General features: G+C 43.2%; 1 protein-coding gene across 2 annotated transcripts in view; it reads left to right on the top strand.

The window, feature by feature from the left end:
* The window catches only part of ABCD3 (ATP binding cassette subfamily D member 3), an 89,105-nt gene that overhangs the window by 63,068 nt on the left and 4,592 nt on the right, over positions 1 to 21,445 (top strand). For both annotated transcript variants that reach the window (XM_050960953.1, XM_050960954.1), the window contains 13 exons: positions 400 to 542; positions 906 to 975; positions 4,586 to 4,655; positions 4,786 to 4,883; positions 4,977 to 5,068; positions 5,764 to 5,855; positions 5,947 to 6,019; positions 6,738 to 6,801; positions 12,378 to 12,455; positions 12,561 to 12,626; positions 12,738 to 12,827; positions 13,433 to 13,552; positions 20,854 to 20,958. In XM_050960953.1, coding sequence (XP_050816910.1) covers positions 400 to 542; positions 906 to 975; positions 4,586 to 4,655; positions 4,786 to 4,883; positions 4,977 to 5,068; positions 5,764 to 5,855; positions 5,947 to 6,019; positions 6,738 to 6,801; positions 12,378 to 12,455; positions 12,561 to 12,626; positions 12,738 to 12,827; positions 13,433 to 13,552; positions 20,854 to 20,958 — 1,161 coding nt within the window. The remainder of the gene's footprint in view (positions 1 to 399; positions 543 to 905; positions 976 to 4,585; positions 4,656 to 4,785; positions 4,884 to 4,976; positions 5,069 to 5,763; positions 5,856 to 5,946; positions 6,020 to 6,737; positions 6,802 to 12,377; positions 12,456 to 12,560; positions 12,627 to 12,737; positions 12,828 to 13,432; positions 13,553 to 20,853; positions 20,959 to 21,445) is intronic.

Raw genomic sequence — 21,445 nt, 5'->3', positions numbered from 1 at the left:
CTGGTGGTAGTGGGGGAAGCAGGCACCTGGAGGGCAGTGGACTTGGTGATCATAGGGGGAAGTGCTCCCCCTAACACACACACACGAGGGGGTGGGGAACAGAAGCAGAGATCTGGAGAGGTGAAAGCAGGGAGGAAGTGGGGGAGGAAATGAGCATCAGGAATAGGGCGGAGCAGACACAGAGCCCCTGCCATGGAGGAGGAGTGGGAGACAGTGGTATAGTGAGTAAGGGGACAGGAGTTCCTGAAATAGAGGGGCCGGGGAGGGTGGCACACAAGGAGCTTGGTGGCAGGAAGAATAGAGGGATGCAAGGAGCCTCTGGTGGGTCGAGTGTGCTTGACCTGCAGAAATTACAAGTGTGCAGCCCCTTAGTCTTATCTTTTTCTTTAATATTCACAGGGTCCAGCTACCATGATGGCCTACTTGATAGTTTCAGGCTTTTTCCTTACGCATCTGAGGAGGCCCATTGGCAAGATGACGATTACTGAACAAAAATATGAAGGGGAGTACAGATTTGTCAATTCCCGGCTCATTACAAACAGGTATGGATTTATTTGTTGACTAACTGTAAATGAAATCTTTGTAGTATTGCAAGGTACTTATTCAAGTAAATTCTAAAACTTAGAGAATTAATTTTGAGGAAAATGTTTATATTTCTGTTTGGACTAATTACTTAATAACTCCCATATCCATTATTTACTCATTTTAAAAGACAAACTGTAGTTGAGATACTATAAACCTCTGTCCTACAGTTGTCTTGTGGTAATATTATGAACTCATCTTTTGGTGAGAAGGTAATTAAAATAATGTCTTTGATTGGAGCTTTATTTTTATAGCTAACTTTTTCAGGCTGATCGCTCTGCAAGGATTGTCTACATTAAAAATAAATTCTTTTTTTTTTTTAGTGAAGAAATTGCTTTTTATAATGGGAATTTAAGGGAAAAACAGACGATTCACAAAACCTTTCATAAACTGGTAAGAGAGCATAAAATACTTGATTGTAGCTTAAATGCTAAATTTTCACTTAACCAAATTCTAAGGAATATTGTTATGGTGGTTCATAATGCTGAATTTGTGCTAGTCTTTTTGTTTTTGCCTCAATCCTTCCTTCAGTTCAAAACTGTATTATGAGGGGTAGAAATCTTACTGCAAACAGTCTGGCACACATGCATCAAATTGATCATAGCTTCTTAAGGTATGTCTGCATAGGGGTAAAAGACCGAGTTGTTGGGGCTAAATATTGCTGTGCAGACATTCAGGCTTAGGTTGGAGCCCGAGTTCTGGGACCCTGTGAGGGTGGAGGCTAATGACCAAGCTTGAACGTGCACACAGTGATTTTTTTCAACCCCAGAGCCTAAATTATGTGATCCAGGCCAGCAGTTGGTTTTGAATTCCTGTGTAGACATACCCTTAGAAATTTAACTCTAAATTTCCTGGATTTCTAATGAGTTTTGTTAAACTCTGAACTTCTTAAAAGGTGGTGGCGGCAGCGGTGGTGGTGGTGGTGCTCATCCTTCAATTTCGAAGATAACCATTACATCGCTGATTGATTTAGTTTCTGTAATCACATGAGTAATTGATCAGGCCTGTTTGAGCTTTGAACAGTCTGTGGCACACTGAACAAGAGATGCCACTATGGGTTACTTGATTAACAACGGACATGCCGCTGTTGTGAGATTTACACTGCTGGTGCTTCTGCTCTGCCTCAGTAGTTCTCCTCTGCTTCTAGACTGTAGCTCCAGTATGGATGACACTTTGCCAGGTGGAATGATCCATTAGCAAGATCTTCCCATAACTCTGGTTCAATGTTGAAACACCTCAAGGATAACTAGAGGGAGTCTTTTGAAACATTTCTTCTGGCCTCCCTAAGAGAGCTTTCTCCCCTTTAGCTCACCATAAAAGATCTTTTTTGGCAGTCACTCATCTGACGTTCTGGTGACTTGGCCTGCCCGTCTTACCCGTGACTTCATCAACAGAGTGTAGATGCTTGGAATGTCTGCCCACATGACAACCTTATTATCTGGAACCTTGTCTTGCCATCTTATCTTGATTAGTTTCCTCAGACAACCCACATGAAAGTGATTCTGCTTCATAGCATGGTGTCTATACACCATCCAGGTTTCTCATGCATACATCAAAATTGGCAACACAATGGCTTTGTAGGCCTTCAGTTTTGTTTGTTGACTAATGCTTCTGTGCTCCCACACATTTGTATGTAGTCTGCCAAAGGTGACACTTGCTTTGACAGTTATGGTATTGGTTTCATCATTGATGTGAACTGCACGTGACCATGTACAGCTGAGGTAGGTGAACTTGACCACTGCCTAGAGGATTTGACCATTCACTGTGATAATGGGCTCTACATAATGCTTTCATGGTGCAGGCTGGTACATCACTTCTGTCTTCTTGATATTGATTGTTACACCAAAATTGTCACAAGCTGAAGAAAAATAGTCCATACCCTGCTGCATGTCAGGCTCAGATTTGGCATTCAGGGATCAATCATCAGCAAACAGACGGTCACGAACAGTCACTTCCTGTACACTGGTCTTTGCCTGTAGTCTCCTCAGATTGAAAAGCTTGCCATCAGTCTGATATCTTGTGCCAATCCCACTGTCACAGTCATGAAAGGCATCTGTAAGCATGTCAGAAAACAGTCAATTGCCTCCTCATTAATAGATGATTGTTGATTGAGGATATTGTTAAAATGTTCTGCACACCTTTTCAGTATCTTTTCTTTGACAATGAGCAGTGTGGTGCCAACATTGGAGATGTTTCTGATGCCCTCGGCCCATAGTTTGTCCTCAGAGTATCAGAGAAGTTCTTCATATCATTTGTGTCTGCATAGGATTAAATCTCATCTGCCTTGTTGCTGAGCCATGAGTTTTACATTTGCATTATACAGTCCTCTTGATGTTTTTAATCCTGGTGTAGATGTACCCTTAGAAATGTAACTCTAAATTTTCTGGATTTCTAATGTTTTATTAAACTCTAAACTTCTTGAAAAAGGTAATGTTCATTGAAACTACTGATATGTGCCAGCACTTTAGAGGGGTGTGTGTGTGTGTGTGTGTGTGTGTGTGTGTGTGTGTGTGTGTGTGTGTAATTTACTACTTAAATTAGCTTTAGCACACAGTATGTAAACCTGCAAGAGTGCTACTAGCCAAGTGACTGATAATTTCACTAATTAGACAAGATGAGTGAGGTAATTTTTTTTTTATTGGACCAACTTCTGTTGGTGAGAAAGAGACAAACTTTAAAGCAACATAGAGCTCTTCAGGTCCTGTAAAAGATATTATCCCACCCACTTTATGTCTCTAACATCCTGGGACCAACATAGTTATAATTACACTGCATTCTCACTAGTGTCATACAGAAGATGGCAGATTTTGGAGCAGTCTTGAGGAATGTGCTATTTGGACCCTAATGAAAAGATGACACGTACTAACCTATGTAGTAGCCCCTGTTATTAAATTGAGTGACTTCAATGCCAATCTTGAGAGAGAGCATGTATCTCCTAGTCCATAAAGAATTATAGTTGGTGTATTCAGCAAAGGAATACGATCAGGTGGGAAATATGAAGGAAGAAATGAAAGCTATGGACTTTAATTGGCCATACAGAAATGCATGAGGGGCCCACACACTGGCAAAAGTATATAATGTAATTGTTTCCCTAAAATTATTGATTAGGCCCTTATCTCCTATCTTGATTACTCTCTCTCTCTCTCTCTCTCTCACACCCACACCCACCCTTTGGACCTTTTTGACACCTGTCTTACCTCACTTGGGCCCATTAAAAAAAACTGCCACTACGACTCTTTCTAGCCTGTCATTCTGACTATGGGAACAACCCCCAGTCTTTTAATCCATTCACTAATTTTCTTTCCCATAACACCAAAATTCAGAGTTCATGTCCTCATCTTAAAGGTTTTTCAACTCTTGTTCCATTACTTATCCACTTTTGTTTTTTGCTGCCTTTTCCATCTTCGTTCTGCCAGTGACATAAGATTTTAATATCTCTGTCCACTTCTCCTGTAAACATCTCCACACTTTTTTCCGTACTTCCTTGTAAGTGGTACATCCTTCTTGAATTAGTCTGTGAAACTATTAGCCTTTTCATCGAATGCGTCCTCCAGATCCACTTCTGTTGTGACACCTCCAAAAAGGTGAACCAGTTATTGCTAGATATTTTTAGCAGTTAGGATTAGCTGATTTTATTTAATATTTTTTCATTTTCTGATTATTTGAAACTATAGCTGACCTATCTAACAATGACCTTTATTTCACTACCAGGTCCTTTCTTTCCATCACTTGCAAACTTTCCTCTCATTTACTGTTCAGTTGTTTGTGTTCTTTTAGATTACATCGTAAGCACTTGCTGGTAGGGACTTTGTCTGTCTGGGTTTGCTCAGTGCCTAACACAATTAGGTCACAATCTTTTTTGGGGCCTTCATGCTTTACTGCAAAATAAATCCTTTTTTTTTCCAATTAAATTTGCTTCTGTATTGTAATTGCAGGGTGCATGGCAAATATTTGTGTATGCTACATTTTTTCACATTTATTGTTTTTGTTTTTTCCCCCTCAGGTGGAACATTTGCATAATTTCATCTTGTTTCGGTTTTCTATGGGATTCATAGATACTATCATTGCCAAATGTAAGTGTTTTCCCAATGCTAGTGGACTGCTATTGATAGTACAAGTGATATTACAAATATTTTAATGTGTTCATTTTATATTTTGATTTAACTTTTCTTGGTAGAAAACATTTACTTTTAAATATTGCAGACCTAGCTACTGTGGTTGGTTACCTGGTTGTTAGTCGTCCATTTCTGAACCTAGCTCATCCTCGCCATCAAAAGAGTACCCATTCAGAACTCCTGGAGGTAAGTAGTACAGAATAGAAATGAGTAAAATATAGTAATTGCTTGAATTCTGTTAGTTCGCATAAGTAAACATAGTTTATTTTGCTATTTAAGGATTACTACCAAAGCGGAAGAATGTTGTTGAGAATGTCTCAAGCTCTGGGCAGAATAGTCCTGGCAGGCCGTGAAATGACCAGATTGGCTGGGTAAGATTGATAGCTGATATTCACAGCTGCTTAAAACTATTTTATTTTCGATATATGTAGTTCTTGTCTTCCATAGCTGTTTTTTATAAATGGACTGTAGATAAAAACAAAACAAATGTGCACTCATTAATGTGCACACATTAATATTAATAACTATGAGAATATTAGGGAAAATTAATGTTTTCAATTACATTGGTAATTTCTGAGCCTATTAGTATTTGCAGATGTTTTGAATATGAGATCAGCAGTGATGGGCAGTATGGAAGTAAACCATTTTCCATCTTAATGTAACGTTGTTGGGGTATATTTTAATATGAAAGTTTTACCTTTGAAGCTTAACTTTCTAAAGTGTTAAATATTTTACCATCTTAAGGGCCAGTTTTGTGAACTGCAGAGGTTGGGAGATTAATTTATTGGAATTAGGAAGCTTTTAATTATATTCCAGAGTTTTGCAGTATCCAGTGCTTGAGGTAACCAGCCCAAGACATACAACAAAAAATAAACGCACAAGTTTTGAAACAGCTTGCATTCAGTACTGGATCCCAATCACGCTGCAAAAAAGTGATTCCAGTTCTTCCTTATTATAATTTTAATTTTGACAATTTAGAGTACTTATTAAAAGTTTATTTTTCTGCATAACAATAAAATCCTTAAAATGTTTCTGAAGATTAAGTCTTAATGCATCCTTATTTTAGCTTCACAGCTCGAATTACAGAATTAATGCAAGTACTAAAGGACTTGAACAGGGGCAGGTATCAGCGTACTATGATATCGCAACAGGAAAAAGGTAATTACGACGGAAGTTTAATGCGCAATACTCACACCTTGGCAGACACAAATCTAGTCTCTAATACTTGTTTCTTTTTTTAAAATGTAAGATGGCGATAGAACCCAAACTATTCCCTTGATACCTGGGACTGGAGAAATTATCAACACTGATAATCTTATCAAGTATGTATAGAAAGTGTAATGTATAGAAAATGTAAACCTGCTTTATAGTCTTGTCTTATCTCACTATTTTTAATTCAGTTCATTATATAGAATGATACTTTATATCCACTTCCTTCTGTACAATGTCTTCAGAATTTCTTTCTCAATCCTCACTGCATAAGGCTTTCTACAACCTTAATACTCTTTACTGTGGACTACTGATACTATCTGTTCTCCAGAATCAATCTCCCTTTCGACCTGTCCCGCTCTCCCCTGGAACTTGACTACCCAGATCATTTTATTTCCCATTAGTTAGACCCCATCTCTTACTAGAATTTCTGCATTGGCTTTCCAACATTCTCCACATACATTTCAAGCCACTTCATCATTGAGGCACTTGAGAGCTATGGCTTGCCGATATAGTTGTCTTTGTCTTTTTTTACAACCCTTTTAGCGACTTTTAGAACACTTTTTTAGACTTCTGCAACCCTTTTAGCCAAGTCTTGCTATATATGCCAGGAAGAAGCTTTCAATTAATGTGTGTCAAGATACCTCCTCCTCCTCTTTAAATTAAATTAAAAAAAAAAAAAATCCGAGAAACAGTCCAGTTCTGGCCATATGCAACTCTCTACCTTCATAGCACCTGCTTGTGTTCTAGCATCCTGTTCTTCCTCAGAGTTGACCAGTTGGTAAAGAACTATATGTAATAGTAGTAGTAATGTGTTAATTTTACCCGTAGGTTTGATCATGTTCCATTAGCAACGCCTAATGGGGACATTTTGATTCGAGACCTTAATTTTGAGGTAAGTTCTAAGATACAAGTCTTCATGTAACACTTGAAAAATGAAGGTGAGTATTTCCCACAAACTTACTGTGTTATGAACAGTCAAGAATAAGAACAAAAGATGTGTGTAGGATAGGGATACTGTCAGTGTGGTGGTCATATTTTTTTAATTAACTGTGTTAATAACATATTGGGCTATTAAAATGGACTTTTTCAGAATGTTATTCCCTTTTCACAGTAATGTTTATACTTATACCCCTTTTTAACATTTTGCTTGACAATGGCACTGAAACTAAAAACTATTTCACTTTGGACTCTTCTGCACTAGCACGATGCTGTGGTATTACACGCTCACAAAACTTGTCTTGAAGTGTCTGTGTGTATTTCAACTTGTAGTTTTAGGAAACCAGCAATTTTACCCATCTTTGGGAATTTATCTGGAACTTGTTCAAATACCAGTGCTACACCACTGTATATGACACAAAAAGTATTAAAATGATGAATACGTACAGTAGATTTTTTCAAAAAATTACATGAGTAGAAAGGAGTAAATATTTTTAAGTCTATTGTAAATAGAAATATTTTCATTATATTTAAAAACTTTCCCCTCCTTTCTAACCAAACACACATTTTGGGTCTAAACTAGTTGAAAACATTCCACTTATCTAACTATGAGTAGAAATTACTGATCTTTTCCTTATCATAGCATTTCTGCGTCTACAAATATATAGCAGAAATTTACACACAATAGTATGAATTATTTAACCTAAGATGTAAACAAATGAGAAAACAATTTCTGGAGTGGTAGAGGGGGAGAGAATATGAAAAGAAAGTGTTACTGGATATTAGTCTGCCTAATTAAAATGTTAACAGACATTATCAGTGAAGTTTTCTTTATGATAAAAACCTGTTTGTGCCAACAACTGAAATAAGAGTGTAAGTTATGTGCTGTAAGATTGATTGTGTCAGCTCAGACGTATCACAAGTTTGCAGTTTTCCTCTTGCTGTTTTTATACAGCATATCCAGTAGGTGGCACTGGAAGTGTTTTCCTGTTAGATTTTAATGATCGATGTACAGTAAAAAAAAATTCATTGTCATTCTAGAAAACAAAATTGCAATGCCATAAGTGTGCAATGTTAGTTAAGTAGAATAATTAGTTAGTACTCAGTTTCATCTGATGCTTTTGTTCCAGTTATGACATAAAGCAGGAATAGTAAGATCCCATTATAATAATTATACTAGTTTTATATTCTATTCCTGAAGACTTAATTATATAATTTTGCTTTCTAGAATGTTGTTATGGCATGTTGTAATTTTGAAAAATATTTAAGTAAAAAGTTTGAATAAAAATAAAACTTTTAAAAGTTTCTTTTATATTGCCCATCGACACAGTAGATAAGTTCAAGACCGCCCCTCTCCCCCCAAAAAAGTTTGAATTACGGTTAAAAGTAAGAATCTGTAACGTCAGTGGATATGCTTTAAAATTTTGATTAAAAAGTAAAGCTAGGAAATTGAATTTCACAGTGTATTTTTACAGGGGTATCCCTTAACTTTCTCTGTGGGAGCTAGTGTTTTAAGTTCTTAGGATTGTTAAATCTTGGCATAATTACACTTGGGGTACATTTGATGTTTAAATTAAGGATGCTTGTTAGACTGGTAGATAATCCTTGATAAACAAGATGATTACGTATCTATGCTTAATCTCACAAATGTCGTAACAGGCTTGACCATTTAAAATTTAAACTTTAGTGATTTGCCTTGACTCTTGACATTATTATATAGTGTCTACCTTTGTTATGTGTGCTAAAGGCAGTCAAGGCAATATGGTCCCAGCCCTAAAGGGCTAGTCTTCCAAGTATACAACCTGCAGACAAAAGTAGGGAAGGGATTTAACAAAAGCAAGATGATAAATGCAGTTGTTTGGCACATGTCTGGTTCTTTGCAAGCAAATGGGTCAGGTCGGGTGTTACTTATTTAATAGACACTTCTTTGAGGGGAGCGTTAAGGTTGTTAGGGCTCTTGGAAGAAGTATGTTATGAGGAGGAAGTGTGGATGGTGTGATAGAATGGCCAAGGAAGGATTGCAGGTTAAAGGAGAGCATAAGAATCTGTTTCTTTAAGATTATAAATCCCCAATTATTATTTTTTGTGTGTTTGCGTGTAGACAGATGTAAAGATGGATAGAACAAGTGCCTGCAGGTTCTTTAAGCTCATCTCATGATGGTTTAAAAACATAACGTGTATTTCATGAGGAAAAAACTTGTTTGAATTCTGATATTATTCTTAAGTATCTGAAAAACCACTGAGATGCTGAAATTTCTATATCTCAAGTTTAATAGTAGCTACTTATTACTGTAGAAGAGGCTTTGCTCATTTCTTTGGTGGTGGTATAACTTGTAGCAAGCCAGTTTTCTATTTTGTAACTGGAGCGTGAGGAATGTTGTGACCTATGTACAATGCTTAGGAATAAGGTAGATTCTGTGTTTGCTGTGGTGTATACAGGTAGAGAAATGGAGGTAGAGGTACAGTTAAAGGGAGACCTTAAGTTTGTATTTCCATGCTCCCAAATTGTAAGTGGAATCGTAACTTTGAATTTAAGTATCAGAGGGGTGGCCGTGTTAGTCTGGCTCTGTACAAAGTGACAGAGTCCTGTGGTACCTTATAGAATTACAGACATATTGAAGCATAAGCTTTCGTGGGTGAATACCAATATGTCTGTTAGTCTATAAGGTGCCACCGGACTCTTGGAATTTGTTAACTGTAGTGTCTGATAGTTTGTTTTAAAGAGCATTCTTTCAAGAGATTTATCTCAGAAGTTAGTTATCTCTGTTTTACACTTAAAATTTAGGTCAACCTAACTAAGTTGCTCAGAGGTGTGGAAAAATCCCACCTCTGAGTGATGTAGCTATATGACGTAACCTCTGGTGTAGATGCTGCCAGGTCGACCGAAGAATGTTTCGGTCAGCCTCGCTACCCTCACTTGGGCGTGGTTATGATGTCATGCTCAGAATACCCAGGACTGTAAGCCATTGTTACCATTTTACCTTAGCAAGAATGACAGCTTCGCTGCTGGTGATGGGATCCCACTGCTCCTGTCTCCTTTGCCTCACAGACTGCTTAGAGACCTTCTCTCATGTAGATATCACCATGCAGTTTATTTACAGCATTTCACTCCTCCACTTTCTACACACTTTGTGCTGTCATAGTATTTAGTGTTATGCAGTTTTACTGTCCCTTCTAAAAAGGGAGTTGGTGGGAGTGAAGGTGTCTCTTCCTAGAACACTCCCTTTTGTCAGGCCCCACTACATCCCTCATCCCCCCTTCCTTCCTTGTACTCTTTCATCCAGTCTCCTTGTTAATGGGCTAATTAGCTTCATAGCTACTGAGCTGCAATGGGATCTGGTAATCTGATCGTCCCTGGGGAGCCTAATTGGTTAAACAGTGACCAGGGTGCTGTCTCAGTTACTGATTTCTAACACACTGTCATACTCGTGCTAAAGCTGTGTGTCACGTCCCCGGCACACTAGCCTGTCTGCTTTGCCAGCAAATTCCTCAAAACTATCTCAGTCTAAACCTTGCCTTTCACTTAACAATCAGTGTTCCCCAGAGACATCTCTCTGCAGTGTCCAGTCCCTCTGGCTGTGTACGCTCAGAAATTATTACGGTCACTTGCCTAATAGTTAGTGCCAGGGCAAGAGATAGAGCACACATCAGTCTGGTAGGTTAGCTGAAGACTCATGCTTCACTTAAATACACGACACTAAGATGATTTTTAATAAAACAAGAATTAGTTTATTAGCAAAGAAAGGAGATGTAAGTGATACTAAGTAAGAGTAAAAGAGAGAGGTATGGTTACAAATAAAACGAAACAGGCTTTCTAGTGACTTAAAAGTTAATTTTAACAAGTTACAATCTTTGCCTGTTTTAACAATTTAACAAGTTGTTAATTTTAACAAGTTACATCAAGTTACCAGCATCACTAGCCCACCAGAGTATGGGATCCAGCTTTCACAGGGTGCTGTTCCCTATGTCCCCTAAGTGATGGATGCCAAAATGGCTTTTAGTTTTTGCTTATATTTCCCAAAACTCATTGTTTTGTCCTCAGAGTTAAGATGACTTCCTACTATTCTTCCCTTCCTGTTGACTTCCTGTTTTCCTGCTGATACATATGTAAATGGCACTTCTTTGTTTTGGTTCCATAATGTTTAATTTACATAGGAGGGAAGGTAGCTATCTACCTGTCTCCAGTCTGGGAGAAAACCTGTTTCTCCCTTTAGTTGCAAATTTTGAAATATAGTATCAGTGAGTAACCATAATTCCTCATATAATGAACACATACATTTTACAGTGATATTAATCACCAGTATGTGAAGGCTTACATAAAAGAGCTTACTCAATACACTTTTATAGTAGAGTTATATTGTGTACAATCAGTTGCTTATTCTTTGAGGTTCAGACCCCCTATTCTTCTTTTGGGGTGTCTGGACCATGATTGTCATAGAGGTGCGTTCCTTCACTGGTGGGAAAACCCCTTCCATCGGTGTAGGCTGCGTCTACACTATGGGTTTATGGTGGGATAGTTTTGGCACCATCGCTCTGCCAGTGTAGTCCCCTTATGTAGACAAACCCTCATGTTTCTAATATTAACTAAAATTTAAGAAAAGTTTTTGTGTTAGAATTTCTTTAGGCTTCTTAACTATTTTAATCAAATAATTGCTCTCTGATGCGGATTTATTCAAGAGTAACAATGTCTTCTACTTTCCTTCTCCCTCCTCCTCCTCCTCCACTGTCTTGCCAATTTATTCCTCCCAATCAAACACAAAGCTTTTCAGCAATGTTTTCTGCTCACCACTCTTCCTCTAATGTGGCTTTCTCACTCTTGTCCCCCTGTACCAGACCAACCTGCGTGCAATCCCCTCGCTCCTCCATCATGGCACATGAAGAGGCTTACTGCAGTTTTGAGGTCTTGGGAAGTCATGGTCTGGATTTTATAGGGCTGTACAGGGATTAAAATCTTCACGTCGTGACGTATGCAGGTTTAACAAATAGTGCGAAAATGATATGTAATTAGACTATTAACTAGAGGTGGTCAAAACAGAAAAGACAAATTCATATAAAATGGAATTGAATTTTTTTTAATCAATGTTGTTTTCATCAGTTTTCAAACCAGCTCTGCTATTAATTCAGGAAACTCATCAAGTAGTCACTTATCAGCGCTCATTGAGGCCAATCAAATAAAAGAAACTTGAAGTTTCTAAACTAAGCTTCTTCGAGGTTGATTAACGCCCACCCCACCTTGAAAAATCAGAAAACGTTTCAATAATTAAAATCTGATTTTTTTGACACTAGTATTTCCAAAATTATTTTTATTCAGTTTGCCTTTTTTTAAAAACTATGCGATAATTTTACTGTATCATCAGATCACTTCAGACTGATTTATTTTAGGCTAAATTTAATATTGGTGGATGTGTGTCAAAATTGGACTTACTGGGCAAAGGATGGCTTCTAGTCTAATTATGAGGATACTGGCATCTCTACAGCAGTACAGATTTTCCAATTATTTTCCTATTGTTTAATGTGTTGCCATTTATTTAGGTTCGGTCTGGTGCAAATGTTCTGATTTGTGGACCAAACGGGTGTGGGAAGAGTTCACTTTTCCGTGTTCTTGGCGAGGTAAAGAAATACTAAAATGAAATTGATCATTTTAAAAAACACAAAACCCCTCACCCTAATTTCTTAAGAGAAGTTTTGTCTTTGACTTTTGTTTTCTTGTTGCAGTTGTGGCCTCTGTTTGGTGGATGTTTAACCAAGCCTGAGAGAGGAAAGCTTTTCTATGTTCCTCAGGTAAAGCAAAGTACCATAGTATTTGATATTTGTGTTTTTTATTACCTCTTTATTTTATGACTGTTACACATATTTGTAATGCTGTACTAATCATTTGCAATTTAATCCCAGAGACCATATATGACGCTAGGAACTCTCAGAGACCAAGTCATATATCCAGATACTGTAGAAGACCAGAGGAAGAAGGGGATATCTGACCAGGTAAAAAAGACATTCTCCTCAATAACCATTATTCACAGCCATTACTTTTCCTGATTCTTTGTAGTGTGGGATTATTTGTACTTTAAATTTGTTAAATGATAGAGAAACCGAAGTTGTTTCTCCCAATGTAGATCCAAACAGGAAATGTTGATGGAACCATGGCTTCCCTACAACTCTTCGCTTTGGGAGACTTCATAGCATTTTGGTTTTTCTCTTAATTCACCCTTTCCATTCTTGAACCTGATTGGCTGTAAAATAAAGGTTCACCAAACCAAAGGTCATCAGTTGTGGCTTTAAACGTGCTGCACATAGCCTCTAATATTACCTACCAGCTGATGTCGAGGATGTCATCTGTCTGTTAATGACAGTTTCACTGTTCATTTAAACTTGTTCTGAAGTATCATTCATTTTTTAACTGTATTGGTATAGCAAGTAAGAACATTAGATTTGTTTACATTTTGAAATATTATTTTGGTACCAATATCTTGGGTGATAGAGTGATTTTAATATTTTATAGTATTATAGTATACTATACTAATCTGAGAAGTTATTGCAACATGAAGTATGTTTAGGTGTATCTGTAAGCATTATTGTTTTGCTAAAAGGTGCTGAAGGAGTACTTGGATAATGTCCAGTTGGGTCAAATCCTGGAACGTGAAGGTGGCTGGGATAGTGTTCAGGACTGGATGGATGTGCTCAGCGGAGGAGAAAAACAGAGGATGGCAGTGCGTCTCTATCTTATACATACTTTAAAAATACTGTAAATTAGTATAACTAATCTGAAATGTTGATGATATCTAGTCAGTAAATTTTTCTACTGCTTTATTCTTTAAAGAAATAATTTAAGATTTTTATAATCTTAGTGCTCATGAAAATAACTTAAATTACTACAGGTAGGCATTATTATTTTCACATTGTAATATAGATCTCTGAATGCTTTCTTATCAGATCAACATATTCTCTTCTATTATGTAAGCAGATCTTGTAAAATATTGATTTCTTACCCTTGAAAAGTATACAAAGAATAATATACAATGTTCAAATTTCAGTGAGGTTCAGTAAATGATGGTTAAAAAAATTCTTTCCCCTTTTAATTTTCAGTCAGTAATTTCCGGTTAAAACTTCTAAGACTACAGTATTAGTTGTGATTGTTGAGAAAACGTGACTTTCTGCTAACAGCATTGATCATTATATATGTAAATATTTTGGCATGCATCCTTTTTCCTCTAGCAAAAATCAAGACAGAATGATGGTATGGCAGTACATACACAACATTTCTGGGTTAATAAGTAACCACATAATTGTAGAAAGCTGCTTATATGTTACACATACACCTAAGACTATATTGTATGATTAAACTATTACCATTTTTTAAATTAAGTATTCATATTGACTGTGACCTGCCTAACTGTCTGCTAGAAGACAAACTGACAAGACAGCAAAGGAAATTTTCATTGCACGCTGGCTGTAACTCACTATGCTTCAGTATTACTTAAGTCTCTGATTATTGCATGGTAATTGACATATTACTGTATCTGCTGAACACTTAGAAGTAATGGGATGAAATCAGACTAAAATGTCTTTAAATTTCAAATGTTTTATCTCCATTATTAGTTGTAAACTTAAATAGCTTCATAGTTTTCATTTACGCCTTTTGGGGGAGAGAGGTAATGGCAGCACAAAAACTGAAGTTTTTGAGCAGTTGTGTAAATATTTCAAACCATTTGTTAAAATGTTTGTTATATTTCCAATAGATAACAGTAGTTCTTCTTCGAGTGCTTGCTCATATCCATTCCAGTTAGGTGTGCGCGCCGTGCGTGCACGTCTGCTGGAAACTTTTTACCCTAGCAACTCCAGTGGGCCGGCAGGTCGCCCCCTAGAGTGGCGCCACTATGGCACTAGATATATACCCCTGCCAGCCCGCCCGCTCCTCAGTTCCTTCTTACCGCCGTGTCGGTTGCTGGAACTGTGGAGTGCAGTTCGCTGACCTCCACCCCTAGCTCTCCTCATCGTTTAGCTTCTAAAACCTTTTTTCTCAGTTAGTTACAGTTACCTTTTCAATATAGTTGTAGTTAGTTAAGTTTTTGTAAATAGTTATTGAACATTGCCTGTGGGTGGGCTGTTGCCCTCCCCGGCACCGGGCCCATGCCTGGCTCGCCGGAGTTTAAACAGTGCTCGACTTGCAAGAAGCCGATGCCTACAAGCGACCCCCACGACGCGTGCCTGAAGTGCCTGGGGGAATCGCACATTAGTGACAAGTGCCGCATTTGTAAGGCCTTTAAGCCGCGCACTAAAAAGGAGAGAGACCAACGTCTCCGCGCCCTCCTCATGGAAGCGGCTCTCTCTCCGGCACCGGCAGCGCAGTCCGCCGCTTCGGCTCCAGCACCGGACCGCGCCGGCACCGGCAAGACTCCCCGGCACCGACCATCTCCGGCACCGGGGACAGACCTACGTCCCTCGACGTCTGTCTCCACACCCAGGCAGACCCGAGTGGACCGCCCGGCTCCTACCTTAGCCGTGGCACCGCCTGCAGGACTGTCGACTCCGGGCCCGGAGGGTCCGTCGAGTCCAGCTCCTCCTAGCTCCCCAATACGATCAGGGGTCGCGCTAAGGGTCCCGTCAACGCCGGAGACTTTCGCCTCGGCTCGGGACTTGATTGCTCTCTCGGAGCCAACTCAACCACAGCTGCCACCCACGGGACGCATCGTGTCCACGGGCAAGCCGATGCTTCGTCCGTCCTCTCCCGCGTCCCGACGCCGATCACCCCGATGGCGCGACCGCTCACGCTCGGGGCACCGCTCGGAGTCCCGGCACCGATCGCCTAGACGGTGCCGGTCGTACTCGTGGCACCGATCACCATCTGGCCGGTCCCGATCAGCTTCATCACACCATCGGCACCGAGCCTCCAGGAGTCGTTCACCTCGGCGTTCGGCACCGCGGTCGACCTCCCGGCACCGAACCAGTGGCAGGTCCCGCACCCGGTCGACCTCCCGGCACCGCGCTGGTAGTAGGTCCCGGTCTCCATTGCCGTCTCGGCACCGGGCCTCCAGAAGGTCGCGATCTTGCTCCAGACATTGACATCGCTCCAGGTCGAGATCTCGGCGCAGGTCATCACGCCGCTCTCGGTCCCTGTCCCGGTCCCGGTATGAGTCACGGCACCGACCCTCGGCACCGAGGGGAACGTCAGTCGCGGCACCGGCGGCGCTGTACCATTCCAGCTCAGCGCCTCCCTGGCCTGCTACGGAGCCCTCCGTCTCCTCCCTTGATGATAGTGCCTATGACAAGACACTCGACAGGCACGAAAACCGCTTCCCGGAGCAATATAGAGGACATCCGCAGTGGGGATTCTGGACCCCGTGGGCATACACCCAGACACAAGGTCCTCATCACATCACCCCCCGTCCATTGGCGGAGCGTAGACCACCGGAGGCTACGGTGTCCAGGCCACCCCTCTCTCCGCAAACGGAGGACACTTCCCGGGACCCGGAGCTCCCTCAGGATACCGAGATGCAGCCCCTTGTACAACCCCCCGTGGATACTCTGTTGCCTGGAAACTCCTCATCTTCATCCCCGGATGAGGCGGTGGCCGGTACCTCTTCCTCCAGCCCCCCGCCATTGGATTTAAGGGCACATCAGGATCTCCTCCGCCGAGTGGCTCAAAATCTAAACCTACAGGCGAGGAGGTAGAGGAAGTGGAGGACCCAGTGGTGAGCATCCTGGCAGCCGATGCGCCAACCAGGGTTGCCTTGCCTTTCATAAAGACCATACAAAATAATGCCAATACCATCTGGCAGTCACCAGCCTCCATTCCCCCGACCTCTCGGGGGGTGGAGCGGAAATACATGGCCCCATCTAAAGGGTATGAATATTTTTACGTTCACCCGACTCCCTGCTCATTAGTGGTCCAGTTGGTGAACGACAGGGAGCGCCACGGACAGGAGGCCCCGGCGCCTAAGTCAAAGGAGGCCAGGCGCATGGACCTTTTGGGCCGCAAGGTCTATTCGGCAGGGGCTCTACAGCTCCGCGTATCCAACCAGCAGGCCCTCCTCAGCCGCTACTCCTTTAACACCTGGGTAGCGACAGAGAAGTTTGCGGAACTCTTGCCACAGGACGCACGCCAGGAGTTTTCCACCATCCTGGACGAGGGCAAGAAGGTGGCGAGAACATCACTCCAGGCCTCCCTTGATGCCGCTGACTCGGCCACGCGAACCCTGGCTTCCGGGCTCACCATGCGGCGCCTCTCGTGGCTGCAGGTCTCCGGCCTTCCGCCGGAACTCCAGCACACGATCCAGGACCTCCCCTTCGAAGGCCAGGGTCTGTTCTCGGACAAGACTGACCCTAGGCTGAAGGACTTAAAAGATAATAGGGTCATCATAAAGTCGCTCGGAATGCATACTCCGGCGACCCAACACAGGTCCTTCAGACAACAAAGCCAGCAGCAGCAGCGGCGTCCATACCCCCCATTCCGCCCGAGACAGGACCCCTCGCGACGCCGGGGCAGGAACAACCGCCGCAGGCAGTCGGGAGGTCAGGCGGGACAAAGCCAGGGCCCCGCTAAGGCCCCCTCAGGGCCTAAGCCTTCATTTTGAAGGTGCGCCCGAGGGCGCAGTACCAGTTTCCCCTACGGATCCTTTCCCACAGTTTTCCAACCGCCTTTCCTCTTTCCTCCCGGCGTGGTCCCAAATAACATCGGACCGCTGGGTCCTACGCATGATACAGGACGGTTATCGCCTGCAGTTTTCCTCACCCCCACCCTTCCACCCTCCTTCCCCGTCCCTCTTCAGGGACCCCTCTCACGAGCAATTCCTCCGTCAGGAAGTTCACACGCTCCTGGCCAAAGGAGCCATAGAGGTGGTTCCAGAGAACGAAAAGGGCAAGGGGTTTTACTCCCGCTATTTCCTGATCCTCAAATCCAAGGGCGGTCTCAGGCCCATCCTCGACCTGCGGGAACTCAACAAGTACATCGTGAAGTTGAAGTTCCACATGGTGTCCCTTGGAACTATCATCCCGTCCCTGGATCCCGGAGACTGGTACGCCGCCCTCGATATGCAGGACGCCTATTTCCACATTGCTATCACCCCCCATCACAGGCGTTTCCTCCGCTTTGTGGCCGACCGCCAGCACTATCAATTTGCGGTCCTCCCATTTGGCCTCTCTACGGCCCCACGAGTATTTACAAAATGTATGGCAGTAGTCGTCGCTCACCTCAGACGATGCCATATCCACGTCTTCCCCTACCTGGACGACTGGCTGATCAGGAGCAACAGATCAGAGATCATGTCACCAGGATCAGCTCCCTCTTTGCTGCTTTGGGCCTCGTAATCAATGCCGACAAGTCCACTCTGCTCCCCACGCAGCGGATAGAGTTTATCGGAGCTGTTCTAGACTCTACCCTCGCCAGGGCCTTGCTGCCCCTGCCCAGGTTCCGGTCATTGTCAGACATTATTCTCCGGTTGCGAGCGGCCCCGCTGACCTCAATCCGAACGTGTCTGGCCCTATTAGGCCACATGGTGGCCTGCACGTTTGTAACAGTGCACGCCCGTCTCCGCATGAGACCTCTTCAAACATGGCTGATTACTCAATATCGACCGACCAGACGGTCCTTGGATACAGTCGTCACCGTCCCTCAGGCGGTGCTGGACTCTCTACACTGGTGGCTGGACCGATCCGTAGTGTGTGCGGGGCTCCCGTTCCATCCGCCTCAGCCTTCCGCATCCCTAACCACGGACGCTTCCGACCTGGGCTGGGGAGCTCACTGTGGCACTCAGAGGACTCGGGGCTTGTGGACCCCGCAAGAGATCAACCTCCACATCAACGTACGGGAGTTGAGAGCGGTCCGCCTTGCTTGTCAAGCATTTGTCCATCTCCTCCACGGTCGTTGTGTTGCGGTATTCACTGACAACACGACGACCATGTTCTACATCAACAAGCAGGGCGGCACCAGGTCCTCTCCCCTCTATCTGGAGGCGATACATCTCTGGGAGTTCTGCATAGCCCATTCTATTCACCTGTCCGCCTCCTACCTTCCCGGAGTGCGGAATACCCTCGCGGATCGGCTGAGCAGATCCTTCCTCTCACACAAGTGGTCCCTCCGTCCGGACGTCGCCCTCTCACTCTTTCAGAGGTGGGGTTGTCCCCGGATAGACCTCTTCGCATCCCGGGTGAACAGGAAGTGTCGAGCATTCTGCTCCTTCCAGGGTCGGGAGCACGGGTCTCTCGCGGATGCATTCCTGATCCCTTGGACAACGCACCTCCATTATGCTTTCCCGCCGATTCCCCTGATTCACAGAGTTCTAATCAAGGTGCGCAGGGACAAAGCCCAATTGATTCTAATAGCTCCGGCATGGGCCAGGCAGCACTGGTACCCCATGTTGTTGGACCTCTTAGTGACCAACCCAGTTACCCTACCTCTTCATCGGGATCTCATCACGCAGGACCACGGCAGGCTCCGTCACCCAGACCTTCCGTCGCTCCACCTTACGGCGTGGCTCCTCCATGGTTGACTGACTCTCAGCTGCGGTGCTCCACCCCGGTCCGCGAGGTTCTCTTAGGCAGCAGAAAGCCTTCCACCAGAGCGACTTATACAGCCAAGTGGAAGCGCTTCTCCTGCTGATGTGCAGAGAAAGCTCTTCGTCCTATGGAGGTTCCCGTCACCACTCTTCTGGACTACGTCTGGTCCCTTAAGGCCCAGGGGTTGTCATTGTCGTCCCTACGAGTTCACCTCGCTGCCATCGCCGCTTTTCATCCTGGCGTGGACGGCTGTTCTGTTTTCTCTCACCCCATGGTGGCGAGATTTCTGAAGGGGCTGGAGAGGCTCTATCCCCAAATTCGCCCTCCGGCCCCCTCATGGGACCTCAACCTGGTCCTGTCCCGGCTCATGGCCCCTCCTTTCGAGCCATTAGCTACCTGCTCCCTGCTTTACCTCTCATGGAAAATAGCCTTCCTTGTGCCCATTACCTCAGCTAGAAGGGTGTCAGAGCTGAGGGCCCTCACGGTGGACCCACCGTATACGGTCTTCCACAAGGTTAAGGTACAGCTGAGGCCGCACCCTGCTTTCCTTCCTAAGGTGGTCTCAGCTTTCCATGTCAACCAAGAGATTTTCCTCCCAGTTTTCTTCCCTAAGCCCCATTCATCCCGCAGGGAGCAGCAGCTCCACTCGCTAGATGTCCGACGGACGCTAGCCTTTTACATGGACAGGACAAAACCCTTCCGCAGGTCCCCTCAGTTATTCGTGGCAGTAGCGGACAGGGTCAAGGGGCTGCCGATCTCCTCTCAGAGGTTATCGTCATGGGTTACGTCCTGCATCAGGACCTGCTACGACTTGGCCCAACTTCCGTCGGGCCGAGTGACTGCTCACTCTACCAGAGCACAGGCATCCTCGCTGGCCTTCCTCGCCCGAGTGCCCATTCAAGAAATCTGTAGGGCAGCGACCTGGTCATCCGTTCATACATTTGCTTCGCATTATGCCCTGATCCAGCAGTCCAGAGATGATGCTGCTTTTGGATCTGCAGTGCTCCAGGCCGCTACCTCTCACTCCGACCCCACCGCCTAGGTAAGGCTTGGGAATCACCTAACTGGAATGGATATGAGCAAGCACTCGAAGAAGAAAAGACGGTTACTCACCTTTGTAACTGTTGTTCTTCGAGATGTGTTGCTCATATCCATTCCACACCCGCCCTCCTTCCCCACTGTCGGAGTCGCCGGCAAGAAGGAACTGAGGAGCGGGCGGGCCGGCAGGGGTATATATCTAGTGCCATAGTGGCGCCACTCTAGGGGGCGACCTGCCGGCCCACTGGAGTTGCTAGGGTAAAAAGTTTCCGGCAGACATGCACGCGCGGCGCGCACACCTAACTGGAATGGATATGAGCAACACATCTCGAAGAACAACAGTTACAAAGGTGAGTAACTGTCTTTTTCATCTCTTAAACGCTCGTTTAGACAATAGGTTATGCTATTATAAAGATGAGGAAACTTGCATTGTTGTTGTTCTCTCTATTCACAAATGGTGTATTGTTTTGCATTCCAGATGGCAAGGTTATTTTATCATAAACCTCAGTTTGCAATTCTGGATGAATGTACAAGTGCTGTTAGCGTTGATGTAGAAGGCTACATTTACAGTCATTGCCGGAAAGTAAGTTTGTTTTGTTTCTGTTTTTTCTAGATAAAGAAAGAAGGCTGAGATACATTAAATTGTTCTTTGTGAATGTAATTTCTAATTTGGAAAATGTCAACTTGACAGATGGGTAAAACTGGACTTCAGCAACAATATGAGACATGATAATATTCAATTTCCAAAACTTGATTAAAATGTGAAATGGAATCCAGATAACACCCAAAACAATCTTATACTTTCCTTTTGGAAAATAACCCTTCTCAGCAAGGCTGACAAAACAAAAGGACTTGTAAGTGAACCTGTTTTGGAGATAGGAGCCAGCAACACTAGGAGAACTTTCAAAAAGTAAAGGAAAAGGGAGTATTTAAAAAAAGCATGATGTTTTAACTTCTTTTCTATTCCCCATCCTCCCAGAATTCTCAGAAAAAATTTTCTACCCTCATATAAGATGTGGTAGGAGAAATATAAAGGGGGTTGATTTCTTTTTGGGGAAAGGGTGAAGGGT

Source organism: Gopherus flavomarginatus, chromosome 7 (genome assembly GCF_025201925.1).
Source record: "Gopherus flavomarginatus isolate rGopFla2 chromosome 7, rGopFla2.mat.asm, whole genome shotgun sequence".
Lineage (NCBI taxonomy): Eukaryota > Metazoa > Chordata > Testudines > Testudinidae > Gopherus > Gopherus flavomarginatus.
This window is presented reverse-complemented; position numbering and strand designations above follow the sequence as displayed.